We start from the raw sequence: 19,848 nt of genomic DNA, 5'->3' as shown, positions 1-19,848 counted from the left end.
TATCATTAGACAGACTCCTTGGGACAGTTCTATGTCTGTCGGAGCTCTCCTGCCCATCAGATTCATTTAAGTGGCTTTGGCTCTTTAATAAATATTCTTATGCTCTACTTGCTGTCTGGAATTTTTTTTTAAAGTTGCAAAATGTATAAAAAGTGACAATGCAACTTTTTATGCGCCTTTTTTCAAAAGTCCCAAGTCATTACATGATGTTTCACGGCTTTGCACTAGTAGTATCTCTATGTTCAGGTCAGATGAATGAAGTGGCGGAAATAGTCCTGTGCAACTTTTTAGCAGTGCAAATTCCCTAAAAACCTCAATGCAACATTTTTGAGACTTTTTTTATAACAAAAAAAGCTTTACAAAACCAACGATAAATAACTCCTAGAATATCAATCCATGACATCAAAGCACCTATATGAGTTTAATTCTGCCTGCAGTCACTACTAATGACAGTGATAGAACTCATAAGCATTTTCCAGTTGTGGCTGTAGACAGGCAGTATTTTATTCACTGTCAGTGTTGGTATAATAACACATGATAACAGTTTTAAAAAATGTGGTATTTTGGGGTCTAGATGGTAATTTGCTATTAAATATAAGTGGATACCTGGTGATGGTGGAAACCGAACCTCCTGGTCTGAAGTGGATACAGTCCCTTTTGGTGCTGGAATCCGGAAATATGGTAAAGTCCACGATTATGGTTGTCCAGAGGGTTTTCTTTCCACAGGTAATCCAAACTGGATGTTCATAGACTTGAGGATCGCTAGTGTTTGCACGTGGAGTAGAGCCCCGGCCGGTGGCTACTGCTCCATACACAGTTCTGATTGCAATCCGTGTGGTGACGTCACCCGGTACGGTAAGTCCAGAAAGACAAAACTTCTTCCTACGCGTTTCAAAGGCTGCTGCCTTCTTCCTCAGGAAGAAGTTTTGTCTTTCTGGACTTACCGTACCGGGTGACGTCACCACACGGATTGCAATCAGAACTGTGTATGGAGCAGTAGCCACCGGCCGGGGCTCTACTCCACGTGCAAACACTAGCGATCCTCAAGTCTATGAACATCCAGTTTGGATTACCTGTGGAAAGAAAACCCTCTGGACAACCATAATCGTGGACTTTACCATATTTCCGGATTCCAGCACCAAAAGGGACTGTATCCACTTCAGACCAGGAGGTTCGGTTTCCACCATCACCAGGTATCCACTTATATTTAATAGCAAATTACCATCTAGACCCCAAAATACCACATTTTTTATCACTTGTTAGAGTGTTTGGCGCAGGTACATTTTGTTTTATCTTGTTTTTAGTAGCTCCACTAGTTGGATCTATACTCAAGTTGGGGTGCAGGTCACCACCTTTGTTACCAGCGACTTCAGCCTATTGCCCAGTGTTTGCGCTGACTCATTTCTGTTATTTTTACATGATAACAGTTATTTAGCGACTTTATCTTCTATGAATATTTGGACATTTTGGTTCTGTGGCCAACATATTAACATATTATTAAAGTATTAAGAGCCTCTAAGGACATGACAAGTAATCACTTCAGGAACAACTGCTCTACAGACAATAGTGGAGACATGAATGAGAACTTGTCATCAGTTATTGACCTAATAAACCACTACCAGTTTGTTATCAAGCAGATTAACTACTTTCAGATTATGGCCCAGGGTGGTGGCATCATCCAGAAAATCAGCTTTGGAGTGAGATGTAAACTAGTTGCATAAAGTCACAGAAGCGAAGATCTCCAAGCTTAAGTAAAGCTCTCCCAAGTTAGATTGCTTTCTGTGCTGCTATTAACATCGCACAACAGGGTTCATGACAGCCGATTAGTGATAATCCTGGACATAATATCATCAAATACAGCAATAGGGAATTTTGAGGTGGAGAGTTTAGTGTTGAAGTCAAGCTCTCTTCACTTCAAAATTCCCTATTGCTGTATTGATGCTGTATCCTTGGTTTTATACAATCAGTTTACAAGTCACAAGTTGATTTTTTGGATGGTGCCACAACACTGGGTCATGTAAGAAACAAGATCTGAAAGCAGCTTATCAGTAGGGGTTTCAAGTAGGGGTTCATTATGTTGATTTCTGCTGACAGGTTCCCTGTAAAGGGTGTGGATAGTACAATATTTTACTTCCAGTACAAAGCCGAGCTTACAAAAACATGATCATAACACCAGCATCCAGGGAACCAATCACATGCCATAAACTGTACAGTTATGTCATATTTAACGCTAAGCCTGCTTTATATAAGATATAAGGTGAAGAGATGATTACAGTGAAGTGGATGTCAGCATAACCAAAGAAAGCAGCAAAATGATGAAGGAGCCATTGGCAAGTATGTGAAGTATTAAACATAGTTAAACACAGTTACCTTGTTTTATAGTGACCATTTTTATTCTAACATCTGTGCATTAAAGAGCAATTTCAGTCAGTATTTATTTCACTATCAAAAACCCACTGCACTCTTTTGGCAGAAATACTTGAATGCAGATTTTATGAAGGTCCCTAAAGATGGCGCACAAATTTCAAACTTTATAACCTGGAATTGGTGATTCCCTGTGCTTATTGTCTGTTTTTGTAATCCTGGTTCACAAACCTGGATCCTGACATACTTCAGATTCAATTAGATGATGGCTGCCTCATAAGATCAAGAGTATAACTCTCATAAACCTGAGGACAAGAATATCGTTACCATGATAAGGCCCCAAGTGAAAAAAGATGTAAGCCCTAGAACTCTGCACAAACCAGAAAAGGTAAAATATCTTATAAACCATGAATACTCCACTTAAAACGGAAAACTGTGACTCTGGCACCAGCTTTAGGAACTTCGATCTCTATAAGTAATGCTGACTTTCAGGAAGCCTTGTAATATGACTGTAATATCAGGAAAAACTGCAAATATCTTCCAAATGGAAAAATACCCATCTCACACACCCTCCTTTCCAGACTTTTTTCTTATTGATGTTGGGCACGGAAATCTTTAAACTAGTTATAGAGGATATAGAGACTATAGATAATGGACAGGAGGGGGATGTGTCTCTCTGCGAACATATGCAGATGTATATGCCTTACAGGCCGTGCATATAAAACTAATGATTTTTCTATCTGACTGATGTTGCTCTTTAAATATGTAGGAAACTTCTGGTCATGTCAGGAACTTTCTTCCTCAGGCTTCTGTAAGACCATTTTCACCATGATTTTACTTTCCTTGGGTTTCCCCAGTTTCATAGAGTGAGATAAATCTTGCTGCAAAATTAAGCACAAAGTCAGTAAAGACAAAAGCATTTCTGTACAGCTGAGTAAGGGAGCCCAGAACTTACCACGTTCTAGGCAGACATTCAATGAGTCGTTCCGTTAGCACAAAAATACGTGGGATATGAACCCGCATCCCGCAAAGCAGCATGTTAAGGTCACAGAGTACACTGGAGCAAGCAGAGGAAATATGTACAGGAGGTGGGAGGTCACAACAGGGAGGAACCACTAAGATCCAATGCTGACCACTGAGAGACATCCACTCCGGAGCTATTCATGAAAATCAATTCAAGCCACACTCCAAACAGAAATACAGATAAAATTACATTATAGTTTGCAATAAGGCACTCCTGCAAGCAGATTGCACTGTTCCCCTTTCTGTCATAACAAAATAAATTTCAAGTTACTAATCCTACTCCACACGGCACTCATCCCACTATACACAAGGAGGAGGCTATATTTACTGCACGGGGCATTTCCAAACTGCACATGACTGTATGTGATATAAGAACATGGTACATGATGACACACTGAGCCCATGGCATGTTAATCTAAGTCAATCATCTCATAAAAATGGAACCAATGGAATGCATTTTAGTGGGGTTCAATAAATAAACTGGGGCCCGGCAGGTTCATTTCAAAGCGAATGCCTCACTGCAACAGACATATATTCAACATCATATACTTGGTATCAAGCCTACTTATTTAATTGTGTAATTAACAGACTATGTATATATTGGTGTCCAGTGTCAGACTGGCCCATCAGAGCATCAGAGTATCCTCCAGTGTGCCCCAGGTTTTAACACTTTATAGCGGGCCCCAAAGATCTTCATTTGGAAGTGAATTGAGTAATCATTTCATTTTATGATTTGTTTCATATCGGATATTATAGATTTTTGATTACACATCCTTCATTATATAATTTTTTAAATAGTATTTTATGGCTGAAGGGTTGGCCCTCAAGATCACCACTTCTGGTACGCCCAACATATGTCAGTCCGACACTGTTGCTGCCTCCACACCAGTGAGCTGCCAAGAGGAAATTCAGTGGGAATTAAAGCAATTTCACACAGATCTTTTAATAACTAGCATAGCCATATTTTAACTGCCTTCATTTAAGGAAAACAAATTTAAAATGATCTCCTACAGAAATATCAGCTATCCACCAAATACTTTAAAGTTGGAGAAGAAACTTTCTTTAATCTATTTTGAAGTGCATGGCTTCCCATTAAGTGAATCCATTACATAGCCTATTATGTTATGCAATAAATAGTCTATTCCTAATATTTGAAGGTACCTCACTCACTCATACTCACCCAACTCATCCAGTCAAACTGAGATACATCAAACACACTAAAATCCATACTCCTTGTTTAGGCTCCTAGTCATACAAAGGCCAGAAATAGAGTAAGTTATATACATTTATACCTTTTGAGGCCATTAGAGGATAAAATCCTTTTCACTTTTATACATACACTTTTATATGTATTTTTACAGTCACGCATAAACATGTGATTGATACTCTCAGTGGGCATTGGATCCTGGTCCAAACAGCATCTTGTAGGGCACAAAATAAATTATCACGAGTACATTTAAAAAGTCTTTTCTATGCTGTTTCTGTCCTTCAGTCCAAGTGACATTCCTCTTAATTTGATGAACTTTGTTTGTTCATGTAGGCTGGCAATGTGGCCCATGTCAGAAGCTCTACACATGGATTGTTTCCAGATATTATACAGTTATCAATCTCATAATGTCTGTTTGCCTTTGGCTACAGCAAATTTCTTTTGTTTAGATTCCTTGCTTGCTGGGCACAGTTCAGCAAATCCCCCGTGAAGAAAGGCTTACATTTTGAGGCTTCAAAACTTTATGCATGTGAATATATATAAATATATATATGATGTAGGTTTACATAGAGTATATATGTGTAACAGTGCCTATATACAACTCAGAAAGGCTTGCTAGAAGGGAGAAGAGTTAAGGCTGCTTGAGTGTCACCTTCTCAATAATCAGCTATGGATGGAGTCAAAGGTCTACCCAAGTACATGTGGAGAACATCCTCCCCAAGTCTGGCAGAAGCTATAAAATTTTCCTTCTGTAGTTTGATTGGTATGTTCTAGAGCAAAAAGATTTGTTCATACTTTTGAATGGAGTTGTCCAGTCCTGCAGAAACTTGTGCCTTCTTAGACGTGTCAGCTTGTCTCATATAAGCATCGTTGGAGACACATTCAGAAGTATAGATTGATATGAAGAGTTCAAACGTTTGAAAAGTTAAAACATTATAGGAGAATTTACACTCAACAAGTAGACATTTTATCAAGTTGTGGACAAGTCAAACAGGCCATTGACCACAATCATGAAACCAGATCTTTGATGTCTTCAAAAATGGAGCATCATGCTATTGGTAAAGTAGATTTTTAGGAGCAACGCTGGGAATGGGTTTTCCTTTCTGTCCGATACTCAGAATCTGATTTGTAGATGCCTTAATGAATTTCATTTTAAGCTTTAGAAGAGAATTCCATTATCCAGAATGGGGCATATGGGACATTATGATTTTGCCCATTTAAATAAAATTAATATCTTCCAGTTTTAGATATTGTGATAGGTGCATGTGCAATTATTGTGAAACACTATGTCAATTATACATATGCACACACATGACATAGTTACAAATCACAGATGACAGTAATAGAAATTATAGGCTGTACATGTGAGAGGTGAAGCTGAAGGGGAACAAATCCCTGTAGAGCATTTTCTGCTCCTCTGGAGCAAAATAGCAAGATTTTTGAAAAATCTTGATTACTGTACAGACTATAGATAGAGACTTTATGAGGACTGCAATTTCAACAGGAAAGCTAAAAAGCTGCCGAAGAAGACATTTCCCTCATGTTGGGTCTCTGCGGTAATGGGAGTTAAATCCACAGAGCACTAGTTAAAGTGATCATCCAACCTCTATTCTTACCAGAAGTTGGTAAGTTCCATAATAAACAAGCAATGGATTTCCATTGTATTTCCATTGTATACACAAATTTGATTTTGTAGGAGGTGTTTCTGAGTACACCTCAATCATCTTGGTCACAAGGCAGTGATTTGTGTGAGTTCTGCCTGTGGATTAGTCCCTACTTGATCTCCTTCTCCGCCCAACATGGGCAGTTCCATGCCTAGTCATGCTGGATTATTCGGTCCATCTGAGTTCTTGCAGGCATAAGCAACATCTTTGGCAATGCTGCACATACGGTTGGACATCTGCAGCTCAGAACGAAAAGCAGAGGGAAAGCAGAACTTCTTGAAGCATGCTTTGAAGTTCTCATCTAAGAAAGCATAGAGGACAGGGTTGAGACTACTGTTGATATACCCCAAAGCAATGCAGAAATGAAGAATGGCCACCTTGATGTCACTATTGGGCTTAGCTCCTAGACTCTGCACTAGCACATAAATCTGAATGGGGGTCCAGCAGATAATAAACACAGCTACAACCACCAGAACTAGCCGTGTGATCCGACGTAGGTTTCGATCCTTTTCCCTTGAACCAGACAAGACTCTGACTTTTTTCAACCTTCTGATCATCAAGCTGTAGCAGATGGTGATGATAAGAACAGGTATCACAAACGAAAAGAGAAAAACACAAGTGCCAAATACTGGTTCCCAATAATGTTCTGGATCAGGAAGCTGCACCATGCACTCAATATCTGCAGGGAAAGAAGACAGACTTGTTATTAAAGACATGCCTAAGCGATAAAACCTGCCTAGTAACATGCAAACTGCAAATAATCTATACACAATGGGCAAAGGAAAATTACAGGTTCAGTCATCTTCTGCAACACAAACACAATGTATCCAGAATGGCTCTGTAATTTTCTGCCTTTCAGTTTACACTTATTAATTTCTATCTCTATTGCAGTCACTGTGTTTTCCCTACCTGTAGCTTGTCACACATCTATTCTCTAGTAATGTGACCTGTGACTGCCAAGAGTTTACCTACTTCTCAAAGCTCTAACAAAACATTCACCTGGAAATGAGTTGTACCTTTTCAATTATTCTGGAGCACCATCATAAAAAATTAATCCTCCTCTTTTAACTCTACTTGCCCTTTACTCAACCACAAGTCATTCTAAAATACTGATGTTTTAAAAAGAAAGAAGAACAAGTAGAAGAGAGTAACAGCACATAAGGGTTTAGCTTAAAGAAAAGCTTTCACATCGTGGTTAAAAATCGAAATCCCCCCTCTAAATAACATCAGCCGTCTCATGAAGCAAGCGACCGTAGGGGATTGGGGATGAAGAGGTAACAGGCTAGTTAGAAGAACTGTGGGGTCGTGTAGCGGGAGACTGGAGGGACTCTGCTAATGCAGCCGCCTCCCCTGGAGCCCCTCAGGCTAATTTACATAACGATTAAAGGAGTTTTTTTTTTTACCAGGAATCAGCTGGCAATTATTTATTATGAAAGAATGCCAGCAGTCAGAATTTTGACCTCCTTGTAGAACACCTCATCCTTATGAACACATCAAACATGATCTACATGATCAAATTCGAAAGCCAGTACTTCTTTTGGGGTGACTTAACTGCCAATAACCAAGTGCAAATCACAAGCAGTTAAATCCAGACACTAATTCCAAAGTGATTAATCTTCACTTATCTCCTTCTTTTCTCAGAAGGCAAAGCTAACGACTTAGGCTTGTGAAATATAACTTTAATAACGTTTCTCTGTAGCAGTATGTACATGCCTTGCAACATTTTACAATAAGGACAATAAAGTCTGTACTAAGGAAGCAGAAGACAAGGGGGTGTGGCCTAGTGCTCGTTGTAGCCCACAGCAGGATGGCATTGCTCCACACTCGCTAGTGTGAACCTAGTACATAATCTCCAGCACGCAACACAAAGAGAGAAGGAGCAACCTAACGGAGAAGCTGTGGGGAACCTCTAGAGATAGTTCCCAGTGACATGACAGGTTCCAAGAAGCCAAAATCAGCAGAGAAGTCTGGAGAACGCAGAACTCAAGATGGAGCCCAAACCACTGCATGCGATACGGGAGGTCTGAGGACTGACACAATGGTATGGCTGTGCAGCTATGCAAGTTCTACTTAGGGACAACACTAGCAAAGATGATGCAGGTATATTTGTACAAAATGGAAGCCCAGCACCAGGATCCAGGTTTACAGTCTTGGAAAAGGAAGAGACAGTCATGCTAGAACAAGGTGGGTTGGAGGAAGATGGACAGATGCAGGCTGAACACTCTGAGCCGACTCTATCAAATATAATGGGAGCCCTGCCGAAGAATACTACTGCTTTGCTTAAACTAACTGTCCAGGTGGGAGGCTTACAGGAAGATATATTGCTCTTGAAAGATGATGTACATAAAGTGGCAGAGAAAACAACTGAGGTGGGGGGGGGGGGTGGATGCTGGAAGTGGAGGGAACAATTCCCCCTTTGCGTCAAGAAGTACAAGACCACTGACAGGTTGTGTCTGTGCTACAGACTAAAACAGACAACTTGGAGAATCTGCAACACTGGAATAATATTCATCTAGTTGATGTTCCATTAAACCAGCAATCCTAAAAGAAAACAAAGGTGTAGGGCTAATACCCTGATTAATGTTTTGAGAAATGGCTGTTGGAGATATTTGGTATAGACCATTTGACAGCACTGTTTGCAGTGAAAAGAGCACACAGGGCCCCAACCTGCCCAGGTCCTATGGTCTATCCTAGGTTATCTTCCCGGGCTATGGGGAGGTATTGGCCTGTATTACTTTACCAGGATCATAGGAGAGTCATTTAAATGTATGTACTGAAATGTTCAAGGATTGGGGTGGTGTAGGGAAAAGACATGCAATGTTTATGAAGGATCACTCTGAGTGTCCATAATTGAGATAGAGAAAATGCATCTTACAAGAGATACTGGGACACATTTATTAAGGGCTGTGCACCATTTTTCTGGCGGACCTTGCACGTTATTTTCAGTGAAAACTGCTTGCAAAGATATTTAGGAAGTGTCTTCACCACATTTGTGTCACACACGACTGTTTTGTGTCGCACTGCACTATTCTTTATGCGACACAGATTTCTGTAATGAAATTGGCATTCTGGTGCTCAGTCGGACCATGCACCAAATTTATCGTGCAAAGTCTGACAGAAATTTGTTGCACGCCCTATATAGGGCAGGATTTGGCAATTTGAGGTGAGTCAGGGGCGTCGCTATGTCAAAAGTTCCAGAACCAGTGCCCTCACTCTCATCATGGTCAGTATCCTTAAGACATATATTGTGATGAGAAACTGTGCATTTAGCACACTGCTTTCCCCTGAAGGACCTCTAGCCTCTGGGAAAATATTACTACCCTGAGGCTACAGGACCTGTGATGATATCATGATCACAAGTCCTGCAGGGGAAAGCAGTGCACAGAGCTGTACCAATGAGGTGAGGGAGAAACATGATAGGAGCTAAGGGAAGGGGGAGAACATGGGAGGATCTGTGTGGGCACATTACGGGGGGTAACTGAGTGAGGACATTACCGGGGCTGTGTGAGAACTTTACTGGGGGCTGTGTGAGGACATTACAGGGGAGGTTGTGTGAGGACATCACTGTGGGTCTGTGCGAGGACATTACCGGGGGAACACATTACTGGGAGCTGTGTAAGGACATTACTAGGGGGCTGTGTGAGGACATTACCGGGGACTGTGTGAGGAAATTACTGGGGGGCTGTGTGAGGACATTACCAGGGGCTGAGGAAGATTTCTTGGGGGGCACGTTCACATGTGGCACTAGGATGGGCCTCGCTTTGATCGCATATGGGTTTTCAGTGAAACACATGCAATCGGTAACGAGCACCTGGTGTCTTGTATTGTTTAAACGCAAGGCAAACATGTAAATGCAGCCTTACACTATTTTGGGGAGAGCATTAGGGGTAGCAGTGGGAAAAAAAAACTGTCAGGGAACCAAGATGTAGGGACAATGAAGAACATAAAATGTCTGTAAGGTGAGCTCAACAGGAAGGGTAGAAGGCTTAAGAGGAGACATGGTGATCCTGGAGAAGATGGAGGACACATCACCGACAGTCACTGGATGTAACAAGTAGGGATGTCTCTTATGTTTTCTGTAGCTGTATATACCGTCAATAAAGTTGTTATTTGCACAACCAAATGTGAGGGTGTTATGTACGGTTTTCTAAATGCAACACATATGCATTGGGGCCCGTACCACCCTAGCAACGCCCCTGAGGTGAACTATTAGTGACAGACCTGGGAGGGGATGTTTTTTTTTCCCTTGAGGTAGATTCTGATGAAGGGATAAGGTTTATAAAAATGGGCTATATTTCTGCACAATACACATGTGGCATTTGTACTATACAATGTGTATCTTAACCTTTTCACGTGGACCAATTTTGAAAATAAAGTTATCTAATTTATAAAAGGAAGCAGGAGACAACTGTCACTGAAAGCAACTTGTAAAAAAATTGTGTACACAGGGACATGTTTGCCAAGGTTTGATCTGTCTGTGCAATTTACTGGTATAATTTGCTCTTCAAGCAGTGTTGTACGATAGATTTTATCGGCTTCTCCTCTTGGTCCTCGGTATGTGTTGTGTTGATCACCGCAGGGAGAGAACTCTACAATGATACTGGCTTAATAAAATCTTATTTCCCCAGAGATTCCTATATCTCCCCTTTCTCTTGCCCAGATGCAGCTGAGGGACTGAAGACAAGATGCTTTATCACCCCTTGATGTCTATGTTTTTACAAACTGACAAAGATATAAAGCAAAAGAAAAAAAGAAAAAAACATCCTCTGTAAACAGATAAGTGTAAAGGAATTAAGAATCAATGTCAATGATAAAAGACAAACACATCTTTTCAACTATGCTAGGATTGCTACAAAGAATGGAGGTGAATCTCGCAACATGCTCACCAAGAGCCATGGATTTACTCTAGCTGTAGGCTCTTTTTATGGTGCCATTTCTTACAAGTGTAATGTTCCACTTCTAAAGAAGCAGGAAATTCTATTTTATTTCAATACCTGACCAGAACGCAAACAGAAAAGAGGGAAACCATGCCCTATAACCTTAATTTAGCCTCTAAGCAGCTATCCAGATAGCAGAGGGCAAACTGGACCAAGATGGCACCAGATCTAGTCAAATGCAACATGAGCTAATCGATAGCTTTTTCTATTTAGGACCATGTTAGAATTTAACATTTTAGGACTGACATAATTTACTAATTTTGTATTTGCACTGGAATTTATCATTGCACAAAATGACCCTTGTGATGTGAAAGTTAATATACACTCACCGGCCACTTTATTAGGTACACCTATCCAAATGCTTGTTAACACTTAATTTCTAATCAGCCAATCACATGGCGGCAACTCAGTGCATTTAGGCATGCAGACATGGTCAAGACAATCTCCTGCAGTTCAAACCGAGCATCAGTATGGGGAAGAAAAGTGATTTGAGTGCCTTTGAACGTGGCATGGTTGGTGGTGCCAGAAGGGCTGGTCTGAGTATTTCAGAAACTGCTGATCTACTGGGATTTTCACGCAGAACCATCTCTAGGGTTTACAGAGAATGGTCCGAAAAAGAAAAAACATCCAGTGAGCGGCAGTTCTGTGGGCGGAAATGCCTTGTTGATGCCAGAGGTCAGAGGAGAATGCGCAGACTGGTTTGAGCTGATAGAAAGGCAACAGTGACTCAAATCACCACCCGTTACAACCAAGGTAGGCAGAAGAGCATCTCTGAACGCACAGTACGTCGAACTTTGAGGCAGATGGGCTACAGCAGCAGAAGGCCACACCGGGTGCCACTCCTTTCAGCTAAGAACTGTAAACTGAGGCTACAATTTGCACAAGCTCATCGAAATTGGACAGTAGAAGATTGGAAAAACGTTTCCTGGTCTGATGAGTCTCCATTTTTGCTGCGACATTCGGATGGTAGGGTCAGAATTTGGCGTCAACAACATGAAAGCATGGATCCATCCTGCCTTGTATCAACGGTTCAGGCTGGTGGTGTCATGGTGTGGGGAATATTTTCTTGGCACTCTTTGGGCCCCTTGTTACCAATTGAGCATCGTTGCAACGCCACAGCCTACCTGAGTATTGTTGCTGACCATGTCCATCCCTTTATAACCACAATGTACCCAACATCTGATGGCTACTTTCAGCAGGATAATGCGCCATGTCATAAAGCTGGAATCATCTCAGACTGGTTTCTTGAACATGACAATGAGTTCACTGTACTCAAATGGCCTCCACAGTCACCAGATCTCAATCCAATAGAGTATCTTTGGGATGTGGTGGAACGGGAGATTCGCATCATGGATGTGCAGCTGACAAATCTGCGGCAACTGTGTGATGCCATCATGTCAATATGGACCAAAATCTCTGAGGAATGCTTCCAGCACCTTGTTGAATCTATGCCACGAAGAATTGAGGCAGTTCTGAAGGCAAAAGGGGGTCCAACCCGTTACTAGCATGGTGTACCTAATAAAGTGGCCAGTAAGTATATGTCCTATGGAAACCATAGTCTGATAGCATGGCCTCTGTCATATTGTGAAGGGTGGGATGTTTTTTTTTTGCTCCAGCACAAAATAAACATTTTTTTTGTGATGCCTCACCTGACATCTGCACAATCCCAGTAAATATGGCTAAGAACTGGTGAGGAGTGATAAGTGTTGGTAGTGGAAAGTTGTACATGCCAAATATATGCCCAGGCTGGTATGGAGGCATGGCACATTTGTGGAGTTTACTTAGAGGCACGGCAATAGGCATCGAGGCAAAGAGCCAGAGGCAAAAGACAAAGGTTGCCATTTACCAGCAATGGAAATGCTACTACAAGTAACAGAGAACTGAAAACTAAGAACTTACCAAAAACCTGCCAAATCTTACCAAAGAACCCAGGTCCCTGGGAGTAACACATTCACATTTCCATCTGTTCCTGCAGAATCGATGGGCCACATTTATCAAAGTACTGCAGTGTGCAAAGTGCAAAACTTTTTTTGGTGCACCTTAAATAGGGTGTATAACAAAATTTCTGTTCCAAAAAGCCCCTTTATGTGCAGAATTTTGTGGCACAGTGGACACAGTGTAGCCGCAACACAATATTGGCGCAGACAATTTATAAATACACATGCAAGCAGTCTGCACGTTCTTTTCAGTGCAGAGTACAAAGAAAACTGGTGCAAACACTTTAAAGGGAAACTGTCATCAGAAATTGGCCTAACAAACCACTAGCAGTATGTTGTCAAGCCGCTGAGCACCGTCTAGATGTTGCTTTCATGGTCTGGTGTTGTAACATCATCCAGAAAAACAACTTTTAAGTTAGATGTAAATTGGTTTTATGAAGTCTTGGAGGTGGAGAGTTTAACAATTAAGTCACTGGTAGTGGTTTATTAGCCCGATTTCTACTGACAGGTTTCCTTTAATAAATGTGGGCCAATGTGTGTGTTGTCTGTCCTGTGCCACATATTCTCTGCCATGTTACAGACCTTAGAGTTAGGAACTCCAATAACTTCCTTTATAGATCAATGACTGAGATACAATTTGTATGCCTTTACATTCCTTTTAAAACAACTAAACATTCAGTTGCCTTCTCCTTTACCTGTAGAAAGTCACAACATCATTAAAGGTCATTTGGGCTCTGTGGCATTGTTTGTGCAGCTTTGGAAATGATCCTTATAGTCTGTATTTCCAATCTTATTCTCTAGTCATGGAGAAAACACTAAAGGCAGCTGTCCACATTTGCATTCATAAATTTTACCCAGAAGCAAGCACCCTGCAGTCTAAGCAGAGGACATGAATTATAGATGTGACTGAACGCTATGTGATATTACAGTGACAGGGACGGATGTGGTGGCGTTAAACCCAGAAGATCAGTTTCAAAAGCGTCTGTTTTCTTTCTATTTTTTTCCCTCTCCATTCTTCCTCTCCTTAATGCCTCTTCCTCAGTCCTCTGTGTGCGCACATTAGACAGTAAGCAGCCACATTAATTGCATCCTCAGTTGAGAATAAAATTGGGTCATTTGGGAAAAAAAAAACATTTTTTCCCAGCAAAATCATAAAAGCAGGTCATGAGTTCCACTAGCCTTGGATAATTATAAACTTGGCAAAACGAGCTTTCTTTTCAAATCAACCTTAATTATAATAATATTTCACTGTTGGAAAGACCTATTTCTCACTCTGCAGATTAGATTTAATTGTAGTATCTAAGAAACAACCCATCTTTTACCAGACTTATTAACCCTTTCACATGACCACAGCACAAGCACAGTGGAAGTGGTCATTTTGTTTCCTCAAAGCAAAGTGTTGCATGAGATTATCAGTCAATAAATACTTCTTTATTTGAAAAACATGTAAAAGTGTGGCTCAGAAAGAAATTCATCTGTGTGACATCTCCTATCTATTTCAAGAATAAGGAGAGAGACATTCCAGACACATATTCTGTGTGCATTAAAATTATGAAAAGTATGCTGTTTGCTCCTAAGCTCCCACAAGTATTGGCTTAGGGTAGCATTGTGGCTCAGTGGTTAGCACTACAGCTTTGCAGCGCTGGGGTTGTGGGCCCCATTCAGGTCAACATCTGCAAAGAGATTGTATATTCTCTCCATGTTTGTGTGCCTCTGGATCCTCCTGTTTCCTCCCACACTTCAAAAAAACATTCTGGTAGGTTGATTAGATTGTGAGCCCTATTGTGGACAGGGACTGATTTGTCAAGCTCTGTGTAGCATTACGGAATCTGTGTGAGCTATATAAATTATTATTTTTGGCTTCAGGCACTCCAGAAATGTTTATGCCCACTTACCAGCAATGTTCTTGCAGTGTAATTTCTTTCATCTGGTGTAAACCACATGTCAGTCTCCTTTACAGGGTTACATCATCATCTACAGAATAACTCCAGCAGCTCTCAGACACAGTTTTGTATTTTTTCCTGACTAACACTACCACTCTATACTATCTTGGTGTGTAATGGGCACAATCTACAGTGTATTGTCTATGAGAGGCAGCTTTTCACTGCGCTTCTCTGCCCCTGGCTTGTAAGAGCTGACAGGGAAAAAACTATTGCATACAGAAGCCTGGGGAAAAAAACCCAGCCTGAATCTGCATTAAATATATGTTAAGGCTCTGCATTTTGAGTTAAAGAGTCACTGTAAAGGTTTTTTTTCCCACAAATTAATAGCTCTTGGGATGTAAAACAACTTTGCCAATTATCTTTGTTACCTATATCCAGTAGTTTGCTTGCTATCCCCCTCAGATTACCTCAGTGCTGCAATGGCTGCTTCCTCTCCATGTGCTGATGTGCTGCTGTACTTTGTTTACACTTTGTTTCTTTGTTTTCATGGGATCCCATGAGATATGTGATTCTACAGAACTTTCTTTGTCTGTCTCTTCACCTTATGCTGCTTCCCACCCCTACCTTGTCATGCAGTATCAGCTCTGTGCAGATAAGCTATTAACCCTTAGTGCTCACACAGCACATGCAGAGACTTCATGTACTAATGATTTCTACCACTTATTACACGTTCCCTGCTCCTCCATGTGATGGAAGCTGCCAGGCTGTCATCATATACATTCTGTATGTGCACTGTGCAGTGTTCAGTAGATTTACTTGAGGGAAACTAAATGGATTTACTGCTAAATTACCTTGAGAGAGAACACAAGGCATTGTGGGAACTGTAGGCAAGCTAACTGGCCTCAGCCTGAGGGCATAGACTGACAGACATTAGTCTCCGTCCACTTTAATTCTAGATTTTTGTCAAACACTTTCAGAACAGAAAATGCCATAACTTTTGAAAGAAAAGGACAAGGCAATGATAATTTAAGCACTCCCTGCCCTTACATGGGAGCCATATCACAAGGAAAGAAGTAACTAAAATGGCAAACAACCCATACATTTTACATTAGCGAAACAATTAAAATTCTTTTATACTGACCCTCATTGTCCATCTCTGCTGATCCCATGACCATAACAGGAATTCCAATAAAAGAAGCTAGAATCCAGATACAGACATTGACAACTTTTGCTTTGTGTGGAGTGCGGATGTCTAGGGCTTTGACAGGATGACAGATGGCAATGTACCGGTCCACACTCATCATGGTCAGTGTAAAGGTACTGGTGAACATGTTGTAGTAGTCGATAGCAATGGCAATCTTACAGAGAGCATTTCCAAAGGGCCAGATTCCCATAATAATGTCAGTTCCTTGGAATGGGAGAGTTATCAGCACTAAGGCATCAGCCAAAGCCAGGTTGAAAATATAAATGTTGGTAGCGGTTTTCATCTTGGTATACCTACAATAAATCACAAAACAAAGATATGTTAACAGAAGCAATGACATGGTAGTATGACATGGACAATAAAAAACGGTCATAAGACCATATGTGCTGTTATAGAAGTGCATAGATTTATATACAATCATTTCTATGAATTTACAGGCAGGCACCCTACGGTGCAAACCTTGTACTTAAGAAGATAGCCCGTGATACCTCTCCAGCAGTCCTTCTCATTCTCCATTCACTGGACTTTAGAGATACTATGGCACAGATGTGTACATGATCGTTGGCAGGCTGAGGCGTCACTGCTGAGGTAGTGATACACGCAAATGGTCAGTCATTTTAATTTAAATTGTAATCTCGAAACCTATCTATTTAGGATTGCCTACAGCACATGATAACTGCACTGCTGTGCTCCCTAACCGCATGTCTCCATATACCAACTGATACAGAATCTGAGCCCTCACAGGCTCCTTACTCCACTTGTTCCAGAGCTCTGTATTTTTGTTTTCTGTAATTGCATTTGTTCTTGTCTTAATGTAATGCTGGTGAAACCCATACTAAATGTACAGCACCATGAAATGAATGGTGTCCTATTAGTAATAGAAAAACATCTAGTCTTGTAGGTAAATAGAAGCGCTGATAAAAAATGAGATAAAACCTCAGGAGGGGGGTGGCATGAGGGGGGTGCAGGCAGTTGGGAGTGGTCTGGCGCAGGGCAGTCATGTGTCCCGTGCAGCCGCACTCACTACAGCCAGTGACTTTTCACAAGTGGTAGCACCTGCCATAGAAATAAAACGTGGCCTAAGCCTCTTGATGTATTCGGCTGCGTTGGAGGGGCTGAGGGGCTATCAACAAAGGCAGGTTTATATAGAAGCTAAGCAACCATCACATTGTAATGATAGAAACAGCAAGGAAAACAACTGGTGAGAGACTGCACATTCAATACCATAAAAGGCATTCTGATTTTTGCTGGGGTTTTCATTTCAACTTAACACTTCTCTTCTGGGATGTTACTCCCCATCTGCACCATCCCTTATTACTAGAGTTAGATTTTTTTTTAAAAACTGTCTGTTGCTATTACCATACTCCCTATATGTATATTTAAGATAAGCTACAATAGAAGTAACATGTTATGTAGCAACAACTGACTCTGTAAAACAATACCTAAACCACAATGTCAAAATTGTCATTTAGTTCATTCTACCCCCCAAAATCATATTAAAAGGGTTAAAAGAGGTATATAGCGATAATGATAACAAAAAAATGACTGATTTTGCACAATAATAACCCCCGTACGCCTCAAAAAAAATAATTAAAAAAAGATTTTTTTATTTTTGTATGAAGGTGTTGTGGTCTAAAAAAAGACCTAAATATACAGTAAATATAAGTGCTACTGTTAAGAATGGCACTCATGTCATTTATAGCACACAGTCAGTGCTGTGAAACAGAAACTCATAAAACATGAATTCCTTGGTGGTGTACTCCAGTTTTAAAAATAGGGTCATTTTTTTGCCAATGTACTGGTACTTTATGGGCTCTGCAAATTCAACTTGGCATCAGGAAAGCGTTCTGGCAAATGGTGCTGAAAAAGTTCCTTCCCTGCTGTGTGCTGAAACTGTAGTTTATGGCCACATATGGGTTACTGTCATTCTTGTGGGGTTCTTCACGTCTAGATCTGAGGTTAAAGCTCCTCAATCCTTTATTTCCTTTTGTCAGGTTGTAGGCTAAACATAAGTATAGGATTATAATAAAACTGCTGAATTGAGGCAAAAAAATCAACTAAAATGTACCACTAATAGAATGTCAATTGGGGCACATTCATTACTGTTTTTCTGCTTAACTTATGATCTGCATTTTTCCAGTATCTGTTTTGTAGCATTTATTATTAATATGCATATATCTCATTTATCTTCACTTTGATATAAAGTGTTACTTATTATCTTATTCCTAGTTGGTGACTTGGATGGAGCATCAAGATGGGTTCAATTTTCAACTTTCGATAGTTTGCCAAATTCAAACATTTTTCACAAATATGTAAACTGCAGTCCTTAGGAGGCATACACAATCCACACCTTAATCAACCATAGCTGAAAGTTTCCCACATTATAATTTTGGAAATAAGATCATGATGAGTTGCAGACATGGTGTGATTTCATATGTTTAAAAAAGAGGTTCAGAGACTCCATATGCCTTGAATAAAAATGAATAGTTACAACATGCTGACATGAACCTCTTTAAAGAAGACCTTTCACCAGAATGTTACCCCTCACACCAGTAATTCTTGCTGATAAAGGTTTAAAAGTCCTTGCCATATCACAGGCGTTTTCTGATATGCAAATGAGTAGACAAAGAGTCAAATTCTGAAGAGAAGAGTCATTCTGTCTTCATGCTGGTAATGAACCACACATCCTTCTTTTGATTGACAGCCCAGTGTCTCTTCATATCTCAGCCTAAGTAGACAGGAAGTCCTCTCCTTGTCCACTTCCTGTCCTTACCGGAATGCTGTCCCTCTTACTGCCTTGTGTATGTATCAGTGAACACTGTGTGGAAAACTGCAGATCTACCCACCATTTCAAGGACCACCACAATAGGTGGTGTAAAGCATTGGAGGGTGGGACCATGATAGACAAAGGCAGAAAAGTTTGGGGAATGATTTAGCTGGTGGGAGGAGGCTGATTTCAGCTGGGACATCTGCACTACAAATGTTAACAAATGCAGTGGGGGGTGAGCAAAGTTTATTATGCCTGTTTTTGATGACAGGTTCCCCCTAAGGGAAGGAGTGACTGGACAATGGATTATAATGTATCACCAATATCAGTGTAGGGGCTGTGGCATGACATACACAAGGAATACAGGCCTTCACAAGCCTAATGCTCTCACTACTGACGAATAGATTTTCACATTTTATAAGGGATCTCATGTTCTTTAAAGATTTCATATTAACTAAAATGTACATTACAGTCCTACTGCAGTGACAATTTATACAGTGGGCGGCCTGAGTTTATTGTCTTCTTTATGTACAGGAATCTACCCAGGCAAAATTGAGTGGTATGCAAAGATAATATATTCTATTTTAAGGAAAAGTAGATGTATCACCCCCAGCTGTCCTACTGAGACATTCATATCTGCAGTCCTATAAACCATCCTAACATATAATGCACGTATCAGATTATATCTCTCAAATAACCTGATGCAACCATAAAATGTAGAAGCAAAGATAACAGCCAATTTTCTGCAATAGGATAATCCCAAGGCACATTTTACACGGACTTGAATACACAATACTTTATCTTCTGACTGCAATACAAATCCCCATGGTCCAAACGTAATGATATACGGCAGATTCTCCAC

The 19,848-nt window shown here is 40.6% G+C and overlaps 1 protein-coding gene across 1 annotated transcript in view; it reads right to left on the bottom strand.

Moving 5' to 3' along the window:
- Positions 1 to 1,147: 1,147 nt before the first annotated feature.
- OPRL1 (opioid related nociceptin receptor 1) overlaps positions 1,148 to 19,848 on the bottom strand; it is a 60,800-nt gene continuing 42,099 nt past the window's right edge. Inside the window, exons 3-4 of the mRNA XM_072110888.1 lie at positions 16,157 to 16,512; positions 1,148 to 6,937 (exon numbers count right to left, since the gene is read on the bottom strand). Of these exons, the coding sequence (XP_071966989.1) occupies positions 6,414 to 6,937; positions 16,157 to 16,512 (880 nt within the window). The 3' untranslated portion in view covers positions 1,148 to 6,413. The remainder of the gene's footprint in view (positions 6,938 to 16,156; positions 16,513 to 19,848) is intronic.

This window comes from Engystomops pustulosus, chromosome 6 (assembly GCF_040894005.1).
Source record: "Engystomops pustulosus chromosome 6, aEngPut4.maternal, whole genome shotgun sequence".
NCBI lineage: Eukaryota > Metazoa > Chordata > Amphibia > Anura > Leptodactylidae > Engystomops > Engystomops pustulosus.
The sequence above is the reverse complement of the archived record's forward strand: the minus strand, read 5'-3'. Positions and strand labels throughout refer to the sequence as shown.